At 68.2% G+C, this 17,064-nt stretch overlaps 5 protein-coding genes across 5 annotated transcripts; 1 reads left to right on the top strand and 4 right to left on the bottom strand.

Moving 5' to 3' along the window:
• Nucleotides 1-1,179: 1,179 nt before the first annotated feature.
• ACKR5 (atypical chemokine receptor 5) lies at nt 1,180-2,306 on the bottom strand. Its single transcript, XM_010216420.2, has one exon. The coding sequence runs from the start codon at nt 2,299-2,301 to the stop codon at nt 1,180-1,182; it is 1,122 nt and encodes a 373-aa protein (XP_010214722.2). The 5' UTR covers nt 2,302-2,306.
• A 2,764-nt stretch (nt 2,307-5,070) lies between these two features.
• LOC148590851 (retinol dehydrogenase 7-like) lies at nt 5,071-6,450 on the bottom strand. The gene is made up of 4 exons (XM_088538386.1): nt 6,126-6,450; nt 5,790-6,048; nt 5,363-5,526; nt 5,071-5,294 (listed from the first exon to the last, which is right to left on the bottom strand). The coding sequence occupies exons 1-4, from the start codon at nt 6,436-6,438 to the stop codon at nt 5,071-5,073; spliced, it is 960 nt and encodes a 319-aa protein (XP_088394512.1). The 5' UTR covers nt 6,439-6,450.
• Nucleotides 6,451-7,732: 1,282 nt separating this feature from the next.
• On the bottom strand, nt 7,733-9,094 carry LOC148590850 (retinol dehydrogenase 7-like). Its single transcript, XM_088538385.1, has 4 exons — nt 8,782-9,094; nt 8,312-8,570; nt 8,036-8,199; nt 7,733-7,947 (listed from the first exon to the last, which is right to left on the bottom strand). The coding sequence occupies exons 1-4, from the start codon at nt 9,092-9,094 to the stop codon at nt 7,733-7,735; spliced, it is 951 nt and encodes a 316-aa protein (XP_088394511.1).
• Nucleotides 9,095-10,318: 1,224 nt separating this feature from the next.
• Nucleotides 10,319-11,642, bottom strand: HSD17B6 (hydroxysteroid 17-beta dehydrogenase 6). The gene is made up of 4 exons (XM_088538384.1): nt 11,316-11,642; nt 10,846-11,104; nt 10,615-10,778; nt 10,319-10,539 (listed from the first exon to the last, which is right to left on the bottom strand). The coding sequence occupies exons 1-4, from the start codon at nt 11,626-11,628 to the stop codon at nt 10,319-10,321; spliced, it is 957 nt and encodes a 318-aa protein (XP_088394510.1). The 5' UTR covers nt 11,629-11,642.
• An 880-nt stretch (nt 11,643-12,522) lies between these two features.
• PRIM1 (DNA primase subunit 1) lies at nt 12,523-16,587 on the top strand. The gene is made up of 12 exons (XM_088538398.1): nt 12,523-12,627; nt 13,126-13,283; nt 13,356-13,462; nt 13,540-13,613; nt 14,183-14,319; nt 14,387-14,560; nt 14,638-14,724; nt 15,067-15,211; nt 15,289-15,358; nt 15,433-15,503; nt 16,398-16,496; nt 16,568-16,587. Exons 1-12 carry the CDS (start codon nt 12,525-12,527, stop codon nt 16,585-16,587), a joined length of 1,245 nt encoding a protein of 414 aa, XP_088394524.1. The 5' UTR covers nt 12,523-12,524.
• Nucleotides 16,588-17,064: the final 477 nt, after the last annotated feature.

Below are 17,064 nucleotides of genomic sequence, written 5' to 3'. Positions count from 1 at the left end.
GCCGCTCTGTCACCTCCCCTGCCGAGGTCCCGACCTGCCGCATGTGGCTCAGCAGAATCCGGGGAAGGATGAACTTTCTCCGGCTGCTCCGGTTTCTTACACAACAGAGCAGCGCGGCTGTCCCGGCGCCAAGACTTGGTGCTCGTGCACCGAGGTCGGTTTTCGTGCACGTGTTAACATGTGGATCCCTGTGGAGCTCTGCGCACACTAATGTGCGGATCTGTGCAGAGCTCTGTGTGTGTTAACGCATGGATCCATGCGAATCCATGCAGAGCTCTGCACATGCTAATGCGCGGATCCGTGTGGAGCTCTGCGCGCATTAACGCACAGATCCATGTGGAGCTCTGCACATGTTAACGCGCAGATCCATGCAGAATTGTGTGTGTGTGTTAATGCATGGATCCATGCAGATCGGTGCAGAGCTTTGAGGTTGTGGAGTCTCCTTCTCTGGAGATCTTCAAACCCGCTTGGACGCAGTCCTGTGCCACGTGCTCCAGGTGACCCTGCGTGTGCAGGGGTTGGACTAGGTGACCTCGAGAGGTCCCTTCCAACCTTACCCATTCTATGATTCTATGAGCTCTCGGCTTGCTAACGCACGAGCCCGTGTGGAACTCTACGCATGTTAACATGCAGATCCATGCGGATCCGTGCAGAGCTCTCTGCATGTTAACCCACGGATCTGTGTTGAGCTCTGCACATGTTAATCCACGGATCCATGTGGATCTCTGCAGAGCAATGCGCGTGTTAACATGTGGCTCCGTGCAGAGTTCTGCACATGTTAACGCGTGGATCCACGCAGAGCTCTGTGCACGTTAACACACACGTGTGCAAGCCGGGGGTCATGGGGAGCGAAGGCGCCGTCTCGTCGTGCGGGGCAGCGAAGGGGAGCAGGGGCCGGCGCCCGGGGCGGCTTTGCATTCAGGCTGCAGAGCACACAGAGGAATATGCTTTATTACTCCAAACATCTCCTTCGAAACACAGGAAATCTCTCTTTCTCTCAGTGTTTCTTTGGCTAAATAGAGCTGATAGAGCAGCACGTCAGAGACAAAACACCGCGGCCGCCCGCACGGTGGCACGGTGGGTCTCCCCCTGCCTGGACACCGCCGCAGGCGCCCAGCCGAGAAGCGCCGGTGAAGAGCAAAGTCCCTGCGTCTCGGCAAGCAGGGAATCCCACGGGGCTCACGGTGCGCTGGGAGCCGGGCGCTCGCCGGGCCCCGCGGCGCCGTCCTTGGCGATGACTATGGAGTGCTGCGTGCTCGAGCAGGAGCTGTCGGCACCCCGGTGGCCCGCGTGGTCCTTGGGGATGTATCTAACCACGGCGGAGATGAGCTTGCTGCGGAAGCTTTTGCTGAGGAAGTTGTAGAGGATGGGGTTGACGACGCAGTGGAGCAGGGTGAAGCAGTCGATGATGTCGTAGAAGAAGTAGAGGAAATGGGCAAAGCTGCAGTGCAGGATGATGTGGCTGCCGTCGAGGGTGAGCAGCGTGAGCACGACGTGGAAGGGCAGCCAGCTGAGCAGGAACACAGCGATGTAGGCGTAGATGAGCAGGCAGTGCTTCCCACTCTCCGGCTTGGCGCGCTTGATGTACCTGGCCGTGAGGACGTTGAAAACCGTGATGATGGGGAAAGGGATGAGGAAGCCGATGGTGGTGGTGGCTAAACTGACAGCCAGGGCCCAGTCGTCATAGGTCTCAAAGGGGGCCAGGAAGATGCAGATGGGCTCTCCGGTGTTGACCAGCTGCATGTGAGCAACCTCCAGGAAGGGGATTGTTGCTGCCAGGACCCAGCTGCAGCCGCAGATGATGCGGCGCGCGCGGTGCTGGTGCTTCCGCCAGAAGCTGGAGGAGGTTGTCAAGGACACGTAGCGATCGACGCTCAGGCAGGTGAGGAAGAAGATGCTGGCGTACATGTTGGCGAAATAGAAGTAGTGCGTGAAGCGGCAGAGGAAGCTGCCCCAGAGCCAAGTGTAATCCAGCATCACCTCCAGCATCCAGATGGGCAGCGAGAGCAGCACCCCGAGGTCGGCGATGGCCATGTTGATGATGTAGAGGTTCACCAGGCTCTTGTTGCCCCGGGTCTGCCAGTTGACCCAGATGACGAGGAGGTTCTCCACCAAGCCCACCACGAAGATGACCAGGTAAAGGATGAAGAGGACGACCCGCTTGACATTCTCATCCAGGCTGAACTCACAGAAGGTGAAGGTGTAGTTGAGGAGCTGGAACAGCTCCGTCCAGTTGTGGTAGTCCCCGTGCTCGTTTGCAAAGGTGTGCGTCTCACTGGGGGCAGTGGTCACCTCTGCCATCCTGCTAGCTGTAAAGAAGGGGAAAGCACTGAAATGGGGAGCTTGGCTCCCACGAGCAGCAAGGAGCGGTGGTGGGTTCGGTGAGCTCTCCCCTAAGCCCTCTCTGCTCTGTCGAATCCTCATCTCCTATGGAGGAGAAAAGACGGGCTCGTTGGAAAGCGGCTGGTGGGGAGGCAGGGACATGCGAACACCTGGGCAGGTCTCAGCATCTCAGCCACAGCTTTGGTCCCTCCGCACCACAGGGAGAAACCGTAATTCGGATGTGTCCTCGCTGGGCATTCATGTATTCCCAAGGGTCTCCCAGCCTCTGCACTGCTCCTTTCCCACAAGAGCCCCCTGCACCGGCCGGGCTGCCAGCCTCGCACTCGCAGCCCTGCCCACTCCTCCCAGCCTTGGTCTGCACCTGATTTCTGAGGCTCTGCTTGTCCCTTCCCACGCGTCCCCGAAGCGCCGCTGGGCTCTCCTAAGGAATCCCAAGCAGGTGTCGAAATTACAAACTTAAGGGAAATGTAATTGACCTTAAGGCCCTTTTATTGCTGCAAGTGGGAATACTCTCCGATGTTGGCGCAGCTGCATCCGCCGCACCAGGACGCGGGCGACCCGCTCGCGTGGAGGTGCCGAGAGGCTCCTCCGGGCCGGTCGCTGCAAGGGCTGTCCCGGGCTGCCCAGTCCCCGCCGCAGCCCGGCCCGGTCCCCGCCGCAGTCCGGTCCGCTCCCCCAGAGCATCCCCCGTCGCTGCACATCGCTGCCCGCCCCGGCCCGGGAGATTCGGGGGAGGGTCAGACCCGCCGCGCTGGGAGCTGCAGGTGCCGGGGAAGGGGAAGGAGGCGGCGGGAGGGAGGAGGCGACGGTACCTGGGCGGGAGCCGGGGGTCCGCGCAGGGCGAGCGCCGCTCGGGGCTGCTGCTGCTCTCAGGCGGCGCCGGGGCCGGCAGCGGCTCCCGCAGGAAACGAGCGCGGCCGCCGCTTTCCGGAGCGCGCGGCGGGGGCCGCGCTTGATGCGGCCGCGGGGCGGGGACCCCCCCGCCGCCGCCGCTGCCCCCCGGGAGGTGGGAGCCGCCGCTCCGGGACGGGGCCGCCGAGCCGGGACCCTCCGCGCGGGTGGCACCCGGAGTGCCCGGCGCAGCGCGGGGCTCGGGCCGCTTTGGGCTTCCTTTGGGAAAAATCAAAAAATATAAAAAAGAAAGAAATAAAAGGGGCGGGGGGCAGGGGAAGCTTCGCAACTCCGAGAGCCGCGAGCGCCGGATCTGCGGCGGCCGCAGCCCGGGCAGCCCCGGCCCGGGGGGGCGCGGAGGGGCCGGGCCCTGCCCCGCGCTGGGAAGGGGGCTCGGGGCAGCGCTCGGCGGGGGCCGCGAGTGCCGAGAACAATTCCAGGAAATCTCCGCTCCGAGGCGGACAAGACACGGGCAGGAAGGGCCGGCGGGAACAGGGAAGCGCTGATAACTCGGGCCACACGCGGCCGCTCCAGCTCGGCCCCGATCCCGGTGCCGCGCTCGCAAACGACTCGCGGCTCTGCCCGCGCCAGGGGGGCGTTTTGCTGCCGACGGCCTTGGAGAAATTGAGGCAGCAATAGGTGAAATGAGTTATTTCATCTGGCAGCCGCCAGAAAAGTCAGGAGCAGAACCAGAGCGCCGGCACGGGGCTACTCGGAGCACACGGGGTGCAGGAGAGGAGAGTAGCAGGATGACGGTAGGAGCATCCTGGCAATGCTGGAGCAGGAGCAGCGATCCCGGTGCTTCCCATCCTCGGCAAAGCAGCTCCTACAGGCCAAAAGCATGTGGGGAATTCAGCAGCAAGATTTGGGGTTGGGGTTGGATCCCTCTGTGCCCCAAGGCTTGGACTAGCCTGGGGTTACCAGCCCCTGGCACGGCCGGGGGCCCTGCCCTGCACGAGGGTCCGTCTCTCCCCTTTGTGTGCAGATAAATGGGAAAAGGCCGTTTCCTCTCCGGAAAGCTCCTGCTCCGGTGGCAGCGGGGTCCCCCGGAGCGGGCGGATCAGGGGTTGCACAAGCGGCGGCAGGAAGGCAGCAAGGAAAGGCTGATAAGGGCTGCTGATGTGGCCGCCCTCTCCCTTCCCGACCTGTCAGCACTTTGTTGGGACCCACAAACCCTGGTTGTACCGGGGCCGGCCCGGCCCGCACGGCACTGCCACCAGCCCGGCCCTCCACGCGCTCCTGCTCTTCCTCCCATTGTCCGCTGCTATCTCTGCTTTTCCCTGTCCCCGAGGGGCAGCAGGAGCAGCTCCGGGACCCCCAGGAGAGGCATTGCAGGAGCAGGATCTGAACGGGATGTGGAGGACGCCCAGGGGTGCAGAGCCCAGCTCAGGTCCACAGCACCTGTGCCCACAGGCCCCGCACCCAGCCAGTCCATCAGACCCGACGTGTCGCAGTGCTCCTGGGCCCAGGTTAAAGGCTGGGGAGGCCGGGGCATGCGGCAGTTCTGCAGGGCAGAACCAGGAGCCGTGAGTGGAGGTCCCAGTCCTGGCCCATTGCCTCTTTCCGTAGACCTCAGCTGTGGGCATTTGGGCACAGATGGGCTCTTTGCAACCCTGGCCTTTCCCCAGGGTGATTTCTCTGGCTTTTCTGGCAGTTTTCAGGGATCCTGGCCACTGACACGGAGGCCAAAAGCAGGTGCTTTGGGCTAAAAACAGGCTTTAATGAAGTCCTGGGGCAGCACAAGACAGTGGCAGGAGCCGAGGCACCGCCGGGAGCTGGGAGGCAGCACAAGCTGGTGCCGGGGGGCTCGAGGCAGCCACAGGGGTCCTGGTGCCCTCAGCCCTCTCGCCCGGCGGTTGGGGCAGGCAGGAAGAGGCCGATGGCGGCGTCGGCGAGCCAGGTGGGCGCGTAGCTGAGCGGCAGGTAGAGCAGCTTGGCGTCCCAGCCCGCCGAGTAGCGGCTGCGCGGGAAGCGGGCGAGCAGCGCGTGCTCGATGCCGTCGGCCACGCGCGCCAGCCGCGGGCTGCTCAGCCGGTGCAGCAGCCGGGCACCGGCGACGTCTGCGGGCGAGAGGTGCCGTGAGCGGCGCGGGGCGCACGGGCGCGCACGGGGGGCCCGGGGCACTCACAGTGCTGCAGGTAGGGCCGCCCGTAGGCCGCCCGCGTCTCCTCCGGCAGCTTCTCCCAGAGGCGCTCCAGGTTCTCCGCCAGCTGCTGCGGGTCCATCATCCGCGTGCGGAAGCCGCCGGGCTCCATGACGGAGACCTGCACCCCGAAGGGGCGCATCTCGCGCCTGCGAGGAGGGAGCCGTGGCCCCCAAAATAGCTGTTGGCCGGCACAGGGGAGCCGGAGTGGGGGCGTCCCACCGCCCTGGGCCATGAGGGAGCTTCCTCCAGGGCCACGGACACCCCGTCCTGCCTGCACGGTGCAAGGAGGAGCCTCCCCTGCCTCCCGCAGCACAGCGCCCGGGCCGGCCTCGTGCCGCCCTCCTGGGGCCTGTTTTGAGCAGTCACCCCTGAGGAAGGGGACAGAGCCACCCCAGGGAGCTCTGGCTACCTGAGGGTGTCCGAGAAAGCCTCCACGCCATACTTGGAGGGGCAGTAGCCGCCGCCGTAGGACGCTAGGCGGCCCATGACGCTGGCAACGTTGACCACGCGGCCCCGCGCGCGCCGCACCAGTGGCAGCATGGCCAGCGTCACATCCACCAGCCCCAACAGGTTGACGTCCAGCACCCGCGCAAAGTCCTCCTTGCGCAGCCACTCGTTGGGACCGGCCTCCACCGCTGTCCCTGCGTTGTTCACCAGCCCCCAAAGCCCTGCAAAGGGCCACGGGGCTCAGCGGGCCCTGCTCCGTCCCCTGCGCCGTGCCCCGGACACGAGCGCCCGGCCGTACCTCGGTCACCCACGCGCTCTCGCACGAAGGCGGCGGCGGCGGCGACGCTCTCGCTGCGGGTGACGTCCAGCAGCAGCGTGTGCAGGCGCGGCGAGGCGGCCGCCCGCAGCCGCGCGGCGCCCGGCTCCGTGAGGCACGCGGCCAGCACGCGCAGCCCGCGCGCGTCCAGCTGCCGCGCCAGCAGATGCCCGAAGCCCGAGTCGCAGCCCGTGATCAGCACGAACTTGTCGGCCAGGCCGGGCACCCGCTGCCGCTCCCGGAGCCACCGGCGCAGCAGGTAGAGCCCGGCCAGCGCCGCCAGCAGCAGCCACATCGCTGCGGGCGACACGAGTCCAGGAACTGTCCTGCCTGGGACCACGGGGTCGATGACTCGATGCTGAAAAACGCAGCTGGTTAAAGGCAGCCTGGAGACCTGCTGCAGCTTCACTATAGACGGTTACTTTTGCATGTCCCCACGCCAGGTGTCTGGCCTCTCCTATCCCCCCGCTGCAACATTCCCGCTGGAGGAGCATCATCCAGCTGCATCCCTGCAGGTGCCACGGCACAAACTCTGCGTTACCTGGGGCTGGCAGCACCGCTCTGCTCTGCTCAGCCGGATCCGTCAGCTCATCCCGCTCCCTTGGACCTGCCGCTTAAAAAGGAGCCATCTCGGGAGCAGCCCCCACTGCTGCAGCAACAGCCGCCGCAAGCAGGTGCTCCCGGGAGAGGAGGGTTTGAGCTGCTCTTTCATCTTTTAATTGCGCCCCTTGCTCGCATGCCCTGACACGTCTGCCCAGAGCAGGGTGCCAGGAGCTCTGCTCGGCCCTGGCGGTTGTTAGCTTTGGCACAGCAGAGCCCAGCGCTTGCACAAGCTGCTCCCGCTGCTCTCTCCTTTGCTCCCCAATCAACAAAACTTGACCCTGGCTCTGCTCTGCTGCTGGAGCGGTTGGTGCTGGCCCGGTTTGCGCTGCTGCCCCTGTGCCCATGTGAGGATGGTGGCACTGGGCTCCTGCCCTGCTGTCAGCTGGAACTGGGGCACAAGGGATCTTGGCGCTGGCCAAGGCCCAGGGCTCCTCCCCGGGGCCCCAGCGCGGCTCTGGGCAGCCCTGTCCCAGCCCAGCTCCTGCCCTGTCACCCCCTTCCGCAGGTCCAGCCCGGATAAGCCCCTGGGAGCCCAAGGGCCTGGATAATCCCTGCCCATTCCCCGCTGGCTGCGTGGGGCAACGCTCAGCGCCCTCCCACTGCCTCCGGAGCCAGCGCGGCTGCACGGCTGCATCTGCGGCAAGGGAACGGCTGGATCTGCAGCAGGGGAACAGCTGGATCTGCAGCGGGGGAACAGCTGGATCTGCAGCAGGGGAACAGCTGGGCCTAGGGGAGCACAGCTGGATCTGCAGCAACTGGAGTGAAACACAGGCACCGAGCCCTGCCTGGGACGCCCCGGGTGAGGAGGCCGTGGCCATGTGGACACCGCACACAGCAGGAAAACCTGCCTGGGCTGTGGGTTCTCACTTTTATTCACATGTTGAAGCCCAACACCCAGCGCACGGGACAGAAAGGAGCGACAGCAACGCAGGAGGCCGGACCCGCCATGAACGAACACCGGGCTGGCCGCTCCTGCCGCCATCTGCCTAGGGCTGCATGGGCCGTCGGTAGAGGCGGCTGAACACGGCGTCCGCCCAGGCCGAGGGCAGGTAGCTGAGCGGCAGGTACAAGAGCTTCGCGTCCCAGCCCGCCGAGTAGCGGGTGCGCGGGTGCTGGCTGGTCAGCGCGTGCTCCATGCACGCCGTGACCAGCGAGAGGTCGGAGCTGCAGAGCTTGGTTGTGTCCTGCACGGCCTTCAGGACTGCGGGGATGCACAGGGACGGTCAGGCTGCGTCCCCGCGCCCGGTGGAGCTGGCCGAGGACGCGGGAGCGCGCGGCCGTGCACTCACAGTGGCGGAAGAAGCCCTCCCCATAGCTCGCCCGCGTCTCCTCGGGCAGCCGCTCCCAGGCCCACTGGATATGGTGCTCCAGGGTCTGGGAGTCGGTGAGACCCGTGCTGAAGTAGCCGGGCTCAATGATGGAGACCTTCACGCCGAACTGCCGCATCTCCAGCCTGCGGGAGCGGAGCCGCGCGGACGCACAGGGGCTCCAGGCACCGTGGGGGCACCGCGGGCTCTGGCTAAGCCCTGAGCGGGCCACGGCCGCCGGTGCCGAGCGGGACCCACCGCAGGCTGTCCGAGAAGGCCTCCACGCCGTGCTTGGAGAGGGAGTAGCCGCCACCAGCGTAGGCGACGCGGCCCATGATGCTGGCGACGTTGACCACGCGGCCCCGCGCGCGCCGCACCAGCGGCAGCATGGCCAGCGTCACGTCCACCAGCCCCAGCAGGTTGACGTCCAGCACCCGCGCAAAGTCCTCCTTGCGCAGCCACTCGTTGGGGGCAGTGGGGACGGAGATGCCCGCGTTGTTCACCAGCCCCCACAGCCCTGAAGAGGGGACAAGGGGGTCACCAGCGCCTGCTGCCCCCCGAGAAGGGGCTGCATCCACGCAGGACCTTCCCAATGGAGCGGGGCCAGCGGCACCGAGCGCGGGTGCTGCCAGCCGGGTGCCAACGCATCGCAGAGGCAGGAGGAGCCCGGAGCCCACAGCAAGGGCTCGGGGCCGCGGGAGCACCCAGACACGAGCGCCCGGCCGTACCTCGGTCGCCCACGCGCTCTCGCACGAAGGCGGCGGCGGCGGCGACGCTCTCGCTGCGGGTGACGTCCAGCAGCAGCGTGTGCAGGCGCGGCGAGGCGGCCGCCCGCAGCCGCGCGGCGCCCGGCTCCGTGAGGCACGCGGCCAGCACGCGCAGCCCGCGCGCGTCCAGCTGCCGCGCCAGCAGATGCCCGAAGCCCGAGTCGCAGCCCGTGATCAGCACGAACTTGTCAGCCAGGCCGGGCACCCGCTGCCGCTCCCGGAGCCACCGGCGCAGCAGGTAGAGCCCGGCCAGCACCGCCAGCAGCAGCCACATCGCTGCGGGCGCCGCGGGACGCACAGGGCGCCCAGGAAGCGGCTGCGCGGAGGGCGGGCCGGAGCGCGAGGCCGCTCGCTGGGGTTGCTGGCCGCGGTGCTGGGGCTGCCGCTGACCTTGGATCCCTGCGCCTGGCTCTGGTCAATGATTAGCTCTGGCCGCTGTGCCAGGGCGTCGCGGGAGCGCCGGTGCCGCTTGGCACGGGAGCAGCAAGAGCAGCCGGAATGGGAGCAGCCGCGCGGCAGCGGAGCCCAGCGGGGCCGGCCCTGCGTGGAGGCGGCAGCCTGAGGACCCGGCTGGGGAAGTTTCACGGCGCCGCTTGCGTCACGGCGCGCGCTGCCCGGCGGCGCCCCGGGCCTGCGGGATGCGGCCGCGTCGGGCGATCCGCGGCCGGGCAGGATCCCCCCCGCGCGTGGCCGGGCCCCCCTGCCCCGGCGCCCCGGGTGCCGCCTCCTGTGTCCAACGCGATTCCCATCCCGGCCGCCCTTTGCACAGCTCCTGTGGCGCTGGGGGTGCAGCCGCCACCACCCGCCCTGTGTTGCAGCTCCCCGAGTGGAATCCTCGCTCCGTCCTCCGCGCCCCTGCGTGGCCTCATGCCGTTCCCGGTGCCCGGTGCGTGGCACACGCGGCATCTCGCTCCTGCAAGCGCCATGCGGCTCCACGGGTGCTCACGGGGCTCCCCGTGGCTCCAGCTCCCCTTGCCCGCAGGTTGCATCCGCGGGACCCCGGGGCAGGAGTGGAGCCGGGACGGAGCAGGCAACCTGCCCAAGCTGATGCTCCCGGCCGTGGGCGAGCAGGAGCCGCGGGGAAGGGCCGGGAACCCCAGGGGCGTTTGCTGGCCACGGGCCAGCCCTGCTGAAACCCTCCCGCTGCTCTGCCCTTGCGAGAGCTGCTGAGAGCAGCAACCCGGGGCAGCACGGCCGGTGCAGCCCGGGTCCCCGCTGCAGCCGCATCCTGCAGCCCCGCTGCAGATCTGGACCCTGCCCGGGGCCGCCGCAGGGACCGGCAGCACCGGCACCGCTCGGCTCTTCACCCATCGCACAGGAGAGCCGCTCGGCTCGGGCGTCCTCCACTGCCCTGGGAGCCGCGGGAGCAAAAACTGCTGGGCCACAAACACCAAGGGGAGAGCGGCTGCTGCCGGGACGTGCGGGCCACTCCAGTCGGTTCCCGGGTTTATTGCTTCTCCCAGGGCGAGCGCTGGGGCTGGGCCGCGGTGGCAGCGCCTCAGGACGCCTGGGCCGGCCGGGCCAGCGGCGCGGCGAGCAGCCGGTCGGCCAGCGCAGTGGGCAGGTAGGAGATGGGGATGTAGCGCAGCTGGGCGTCCCAGCCCGCCGAGTAGCGCGTGCGGGGATGCGCCGCCGTCAGCGCATGCTCCATGCAGCTGGTGACCAGCGTCAGGTTGCTGCTGCAGCGGGTCCGCAGCGACTCCGCGAAGAACTCGCACACTGGGGAGGAGGAAGAGGAGGAGGAGGGTGAGCACGGGGACACCCGCCGCCCGCCGCGCGCCGCCCGGTCCTTACGGCTCTCGTAGTACTGCTGCCCGTAGCTCTCGCGCACATCGGGCCGTGCCTGCTCCCAGATGCGCTCCAGCTCCTTCAGGTTGTAGCTGATGTCCGACATGCCGGTGCGGAAATAGCCCGGCTCCACCATGGCCACATGCACCCCGAAGGGCTGGAGCTCCCGCCTGCAGGGAGCCGCCGTCAGCGCCGGCCCGGGGGGCCCTCCCGCCGCCGCGGCCGCCGCTCGCTCACCGCAGGCTGTCTGAGAAGGCCTCCACGCCGTACTTGGAGAGGGAGTAGCCGCCGCCGTAGTAGGCGACGCGGCCCATGATGCTGGCGACGTTGACCACGCGGCCCCGCGCGCGCCGCACCAGCGGCAGCATGGCCAGCGTCACGTCCACCAGCCCCAGCAGGTTGACGTCCAGCACCCGCGCAAAGTCCTCCTTGCGCAGCCACTCATTGGGGGCAGTGGGGTGAATGATGCCTGCGTTGTTCACCAGCCCCCACAGCCCTGAAGAGGGGACAAGGGGGTCACCAGCGCCTGCTGCCCCCCGAGAAGGGGCTGCATCCACGCAGGACCTTCCCAATGGAGCGGGGCCAGCGGCACCGAGCGCGGGTGCTGCCAGCCGGGTGCCAACGTGCCGCAGAGGCAGGAGGAGCCCGGAGCCCACAGCAAGGGCTCGGGGCCGCGGGAGCACCCGGACACGAGCGCCCGGCCGTACCTCGGTCGCCCACGCGCTCTCGCACGAAGGCGGCGGCGGCGGCGACGCTCTCGCTGCGGGTGACGTCCAGCAGCAGCGTGTGCAGGCGCGGCGAGGCGGCCGCCCGCAGCCGCGCGGCGCCCGGCTCCGTGAGGCACGCGGCCAGCACGCGCAGCCCGCGCGCGTCCAGCTGCCGCGCCAGCAGATGCCCGAAGCCCGAGTCGCAGCCCGTGATCAGCACGAACTTGTCGGCCAGGCCGGGCACCTGCTGCCGCTCCCGGAGCCACCGGCGCAGCAGGTAGAGCCCGGCCAGCGCCGCCAGCAGCAGCCACATCGCTGCGGGACGGGGAAGGGGCCGTGGACGCTGTGCGGGACCGGAGCGCTGCGGTTGCGGCAGCCGCCAAGCCCGGTCTGCGCTGCTGGTGGGACGGGGGCGGCTCCAAGCCCCCGCTTCCACCTCGTGACGCTCCGAGCTCGGCCAGTAGCTCTGGAACATGCCGGGGGGTTGGGGAATCATTAACCCGGGCCGGCCAGTGCCCCATCCCCGCGGTGCTCCGACACCCCCGCACCCTGGTCCCCATGTTGGGTCTGGTTTTCGAATTGACGGAGAAAGAGGCAAACACCATCGATATGTTGTGCTTTTTAATAATAGGAGAAAGATAATAAGTATTACCAGCTAGCTGGGGTCCGGGCTTACCCATGCAGCAGTCATACCACGGACCCCGACTGCTTCGGTCGCCCCTCTTTTATACCGTTTTTACCCCCAAAATGTTATCTATATTTTATTGCTGACTGGGACACCTGGATAGGCAACCCCTCCATGCAGAACATCCTGACCTGCCATATATCAGGAGTCCTTGCACTATGAGACTAGGTATTGACTAGCTTATTAGTACACTCTACATTAACTATTGAATCCCTACACCCGCAACCCTGAGGCGCCCCGTGACCTGCACCCCGCAATGCTCTGCCCCACGTCCCGTGCATCCCCCGGGGCCGGGTACCCCCTGTGTCCCCCTGCAAAGCGGTGCCCCCCGCAGCCCTCCCAAGTCCCGTGTGCCCCCCTCGGGGCTCTGCACCCCAAACCCCACGTCCCCCTTCGGAGCGGTGCCCCGCGCCGTGTCCCCGCCGTGTCCCCGCGCTCCGGGGCGGCCCGGACTACATCTCCCGGCGGCCCCGGGGGGGACGTGGCACCGCCCCCGCGTTCCGCGCCCGTTCCCGTTTCCCGCCATGGCGCCGTTCGAACCGGCCGCGCTGCCCGAGCTGCTCCCCGTTTTCTACCGCCGCCTCTTCCCGCACGGGCCCTACGGCCGCTGGCTCTGCTACGGCGGCGGTGCGCGGCCCGCGGCGCCTGCGATGAGCGCGGCGGCCTCAGCGGCGCGGGGGGCGGCACGCGAGGAGGGGGGGCTGGGGCGCTGCGATGGGGCGCAGCGAGGGGGGTGCATTGGGGGTGCATGCAGTGAGCAGGGGGTGCTGCAATGGGGCGCAATGACGGGGGTGCAGTGGGGGTGCATGCAAGGAGCAGGGGACCCTGGAGTGCTGGGATGGGGTGCAGTGAGGGGGGTGCAATGGGGGTGCATGCAATGAGCGGGGGGACCCGCTGATGGGGCGCAGTGAGAGGGGTGCAATGGGGGGGTGCATGCAATGAGTGGGGGGTCCTGGGATGGGGTGCAATAGGGGTGTGCAGTGGGGGGTGCATGCAATGAACGGGGGGACTCAGGGGTGCTGGGATGGGGGTGCAATGAGGGGGGTGCAATGGGGGTGCATGCAAGGAGCGGGGGGACCCGGGGATGGGGCACAATGAGGGGGGTGCAATGAGCGGTCCCCGCAGGTGACAAGAGCAGCTTCCCGCTGCGCGAGTTCTCCTTCACGCTGCGCGACGACGTCTACCTGCGCTTCCAGTCCTTCGGCAGCCCCCAGGAGCTGGAGCGGGAGCTGCAGAAGATCAACCCCTACAAGATCGACATTGGGGCCGTGTACTCGCACCGCGTGAGTGCCCGGAGGGGGTTTTGGGGGGCGCGGGCGCGTGCCCGGCGCGGGCTGAGCGCCCCCATCCCGCAGCCCAGCCAGCACAGCGCGCTGCCGCTCGGCGCCTTCCAGCCGCGCGAGAAGGAGCTCGTCTTCGACATCGACATGACCGACTACGACGACGTCCGCACGTGCTGCAGGTGCCGGGGGGGACACGGCGCAGCGGGACGGCGGGGGCGGCCGCGTTGCCCTCCCGTCACCGCCGCTCTGCCGCCAGCGCCGCCGACATCTGCGCCAAGTGCTGGCCCCTGATGACCATGGCCGTGCGCGTCCTCGACCGGGCGCTCGTGGGTGAGGCTGCGAGGGGGAACCCCGGGGGCCGTGGGTGCAATGGGGGGTCCTGGGGGTGCGAATGGGGATGCAATGGGCAGGAGGGTGCAATGGGGGGGGGGTTGAGGTGGGGCACACGGGGGTAAATGGGTGCAATGAGGGGGTCTTGGGGGTGCAGTGAGCAGGGGGGTGCAATGAAGGGATCCTAGGGTGCAGTAGGGGTGCAGTGGGGGAGTCCTAGGGGTGCAAGGGGCAAGTGGATGCAATGGGAGGTTTGGGGGATGCACACCAGGGTAAATGGGTGCAATGGGGGTTCCTCGAGGTGCAGTGAGCAGGGGGGTGCAAGGTAGGGGATTGTGGGGTGCAGTAGGGGTGCAATGGGGGTGTCCTGGGGGTTCAATGGGCAGAGGGTTGCAATGAGAGGAGCTTGGGGGTGCAGCTAGGGGTGCAATGGGCAAGTCAGTGCAATGTGGGGGAATCCTGGGGTGCAATAGGGAGACTACGGAGGGGATCCAGGGGGTGCAGTGGTTGGAGGGCGCAAAGGGGGGACCTCGGGATGTGGCGGGCTGGACCGGGCGCTGTCCCCGCAGAGGACCTGGGCGTGAAGCACCGGCTCTGGGTGTACTCGGGCCGCCGGGGCGTCCACTGCTGGGTGTGCGACGAGGCCGTGCGCCGCTGGTCGCCGGCGCTGCGCGGCGCCGCCGCCGAGTACCTCTCGCTCGTCAAGGTGGGCAGGGGGGCCGGGGGCGCGCGGTGACCCCCCGCCACAGCCTCACCGCCCGCCGCGTCCCCAGGGCGGCCCCGACACCGTGAAGAAGGTGACGCTCGCGGAGCCCGTGCACCCCTTCGTCAGGCGCTCGGTGCACGTCCTGGAGCGCTACTTCGTCCCCTACGCGCTGGAGGGCCAGGACATCCTGGGCAGCCGCGAGGGCTGGGAGAAGGTGCTGGCGCTGGTGCCGGAGGATATCCTTGCTGGAGGGGCGGGAGCGGCGCCGGCAGCGCGGAGCGGGTCGGGTCGGATCCGCCTTAACGGCCGGCACAGCACCGGGAGCCGCTGCGCGGAGAATTCCCCAAGAAGAAGGACTCGGCCCAGCGCTGGGAGCTGCTGCGCGCCAGGATGGAGCGGACGCGGGTGAGCGCCAGGGGTGACGCCGAGGGGCTGCAGTGATGCTGTGGGGCAGTGGTGACACCATGGGGCGGTGGTTATGCCGTGGAGCTGTGGTGACACCGTGGGACAGCAGCGATGCTGTGGTGGCGCCGTGGGGCTGCAGTGACACCATGGGGCTGCGGTGATGCTGTGTGGCAGCGGTGATGCCGTGGGGCTGCAGTGACACTATGGGGTTGTGATGATGCTGTGGGGCAGTGATGATGCCATGGGGCTGTAGCGATGCTGCGGGGCTGCAGTGACCCCATGGGGCAGCAGTGACACTGCGGGGCTGCAGCGGGGCCGCCGCGGTGACCGTGTCCCCCGCAGCGCGCGGCGGGCGCGGGGAAGGGCGCCCCGTGCTACGCGGACTGGGAGATCATGCTGCAGTTCTGCTTCCCCCGCCTCGACGTCAACGTCAGCAAGGGCCTGGGCCACCTGCTCAAGAGCCCCTTCAGCGTCCACCCCAAAACCGGTGGGTCCCGGCGCGTCCCGGCGGCCGCGGGTGCCCCCGCCGCCCCACGGCCGCCCCCCAACCGCCCCCGTGCGCAGGGCGCATCTCGGTGCCGCTCGACCTGCAGCGCCTGGAGCAGTTCGACCCCGAGGCCGTCCCCACCATCAGGTAGGGGCAGGTTGTGGGGGGCAGCCGGGGGGCGCTGCCCCCCCCGCCCCACATCCACCCCCCGCTCCCTGCAGCTCCCTGTGCCGGGAGCTGGACGAGGCCGGAGAGCCGGAGGAGGGCGGCGCGGGCGAGCCCCGGCGGCGGGGTGAGGAGCTGGGGGGCACGGGGACATGGGGGACATGGGGGGACATGGGGGCATGGGGGGACTGAGGGGGACATGGGAGGACATGGGGACATGGGGACACAGGGGAAATGTAGGGACATGGGTGGGCTGGGGGGAACATGGGGAGAACATGGGGACACACGGGGGGACATGGGAGGACACGGGGACATGGGGACACAGGGGAAACGTAGGGACATGGGTGGGCTGGGGGGAGCATGGGGAGAACATGGGGACATGGGGCGACATGGGGGCACAGGGGGACATGGGGGAACATGAGGAGAACATGGGGGGACAGGGACAATGGGGGGACATGAGGGAACACAGGGAGACATGGGGGGACATGGAGGGTACATGAGGACAAGGGGGGACACGTGGACATGGGGAGACATGGGGGGACACAGGATGCAGGGGAACATGGGGAATATGAGGGGGGACATGAGGGTGACACGGGGGACATGGGACACAGGAGGGATGGTGGGGGGGGGACAGAGGGACATCGCGGGGGGGAGGGCACATGGAGGTGGAGGGGAAAGACAGGGGACCTGGGGGGGAGACACAGGGGATGCGGGGGGACATGGGGAATATGGAGGGGGACGTGGGGGAGACACCGGGGATATGGGGGGGACATGTGGTGGGGACAGAGGGACATGAGGGGATAAAGAGGGGGACATGGGGGGAGGGACACGAGGCACATGGGGGGTGCAGGGAAGATACAGGGGACCGGGGGGGGGACACAGGAGGAGATGGGGGGGACAAGGGGACATGGGGGGACACGGCAGGGGACACAGGGCACACGGGGAGTGCGGGGGAGACACAGGGGATGGAGGGGGACATGGGGGGACGCGGGGGGGACGCGGTCACCGTCCCCCCTCCCAGACTACCGCGGCACCAGCCTGGCGCCCTTCGTGCGGCTCCTGGAGCAGTTCGTGGAGGGGCTGGAGCGCTCCCGGCGCTCCGAGCGGCTGCGGCTCCGCGGTGAGCGGGAGCGGGAGCGGGGGAGCGCCCGGAGCCTCTGGACCCCCCCAAGCCGCCGCTCTCCTCTCCAGACCTGCAGGGAGACTTCTGAGCCCCCGGACCCTTTTTGTGCCTCTTTCGTGCCGAAGTTCCATCTTTTTGCACCGTTTTTGTCCCAAATTCCTTCTTTTTGCACCCTTTTTGTACCATTAAAGGCTCTGCTGCCTCCGCGCCCGCTGCTGTGTCCGGGGGTTGTGGGGGCTCTGTGGGGACCCGGGGGGCTGTGGGGGACACGGACTCGGCCCCACGGCGGCTGGGGCTGCCCATGGGGGTCCCGGCCCACAGGGGGGTCCCAGCCCCACATTCATGGGGGGGTCCCTGCCCCACGCTGATGGGGTGGGGGTGTCACATCCCCACATTCATTGGGGGGGAGTCCCTGCCCCACATTTATGAGGGGGGGGGGGTGTCCTGATCCCACATTCATGGGAGAGGGGTCCCTGCCCCATATTAATGGGGGGGTCCCAGCCCCACATATTTTTTTTTGGGGGGGGGGGGGGGGGACAGTCCCGAACCCGCATCCCGCGCAGAC

This window comes from Tinamus guttatus, unplaced genomic scaffold, assembly GCF_059628265.1.
Source record: "Tinamus guttatus ecotype Peru unplaced genomic scaffold, ASM5962826v1 Tinamus_guttatus_pri_ptg001067l, whole genome shotgun sequence".
Taxonomy (NCBI): Eukaryota; Metazoa; Chordata; class Aves; order Tinamiformes; family Tinamidae; genus Tinamus; species Tinamus guttatus.
This window is presented reverse-complemented; position numbering and strand designations above follow the sequence as displayed.

Excerpts from the sequence above, each read along its gene's own strand:
- LOC148590851 (XM_088538386.1), bottom strand. The coding sequence starts at position 6,438 with ATGTGGCTGCTGCTGGCGGCGCTGGCCGGGCTCTACCTGCTGCGCCGG. Across the intron at positions 6,049-6,125 it reads AGAGCGCGTGGGTGACCGAG|GGCTTTGGGGGCTGGTGAAC; the intron begins GTACGGCCGGGC and ends GGCCCTTTGCAG. Across the intron at positions 5,527-5,789 it reads GCTTTCTCGGACACCCTCAG|GCGCGAGATGCGCCCCTTCG; the intron begins GTAGCCAGAGCT and ends CCCTCCTCGCAG.
- HSD17B6 (XM_088538384.1), bottom strand. The coding sequence starts at position 11,628 with ATGTGGCTGCTGCTGGCGGCGCTGGCCGGGCTCTACCTGCTGCGCCGG. Across the intron at positions 10,779-10,845 it reads GCCTTCTCAGACAGCCTGCG|GCGGGAGCTCCAGCCCTTCG; the intron begins GTGAGCGAGCGG and ends GGCTCCCTGCAG. Across the intron at positions 10,540-10,614 it reads GCAGCAGTACTACGAGAGCC|TGTGCGAGTTCTTCGCGGAG; the intron begins GTAAGGACCGGG and ends CCTCCTCCCCAG.
- PRIM1 (XM_088538398.1), top strand. The coding sequence starts at position 12,525 with ATGGCGCCGTTCGAACCGGCCGCGCTGCCCGAGCTGCTCCCCGTTTTC. Across the intron at positions 13,614-14,182 it reads CCTCGACCGGGCGCTCGTGG|AGGACCTGGGCGTGAAGCAC; the intron begins GTGAGGCTGCGA and ends CTGTCCCCGCAG. Across the intron at positions 14,725-15,066 it reads CCAGGATGGAGCGGACGCGG|CGCGCGGCGGGCGCGGGGAA; the intron begins GTGAGCGCCAGG and ends TGTCCCCCGCAG.
- LOC148590850 (XM_088538385.1), bottom strand. The coding sequence starts at position 9,094 with ATGTGGCTGCTGCTGGCGGTGCTGGCCGGGCTCTACCTGCTGCGCCGG. Across the intron at positions 8,200-8,311 it reads GCCTTCTCGGACAGCCTGCG|GCTGGAGATGCGGCAGTTCG; the intron begins GTGGGTCCCGCT and ends CCGCTCCCGCAG. Across the intron at positions 7,948-8,035 it reads GGAGGGCTTCTTCCGCCACT|TCCTGAAGGCCGTGCAGGAC; the intron begins GTGAGTGCACGG and ends GCATCCCCGCAG.
- ACKR5 (XM_010216420.2), bottom strand. The coding sequence starts at position 2,301 with ATGGCAGAGGTGACCACTGCCCCCAGTGAGACGCACACCTTTGCAAAC.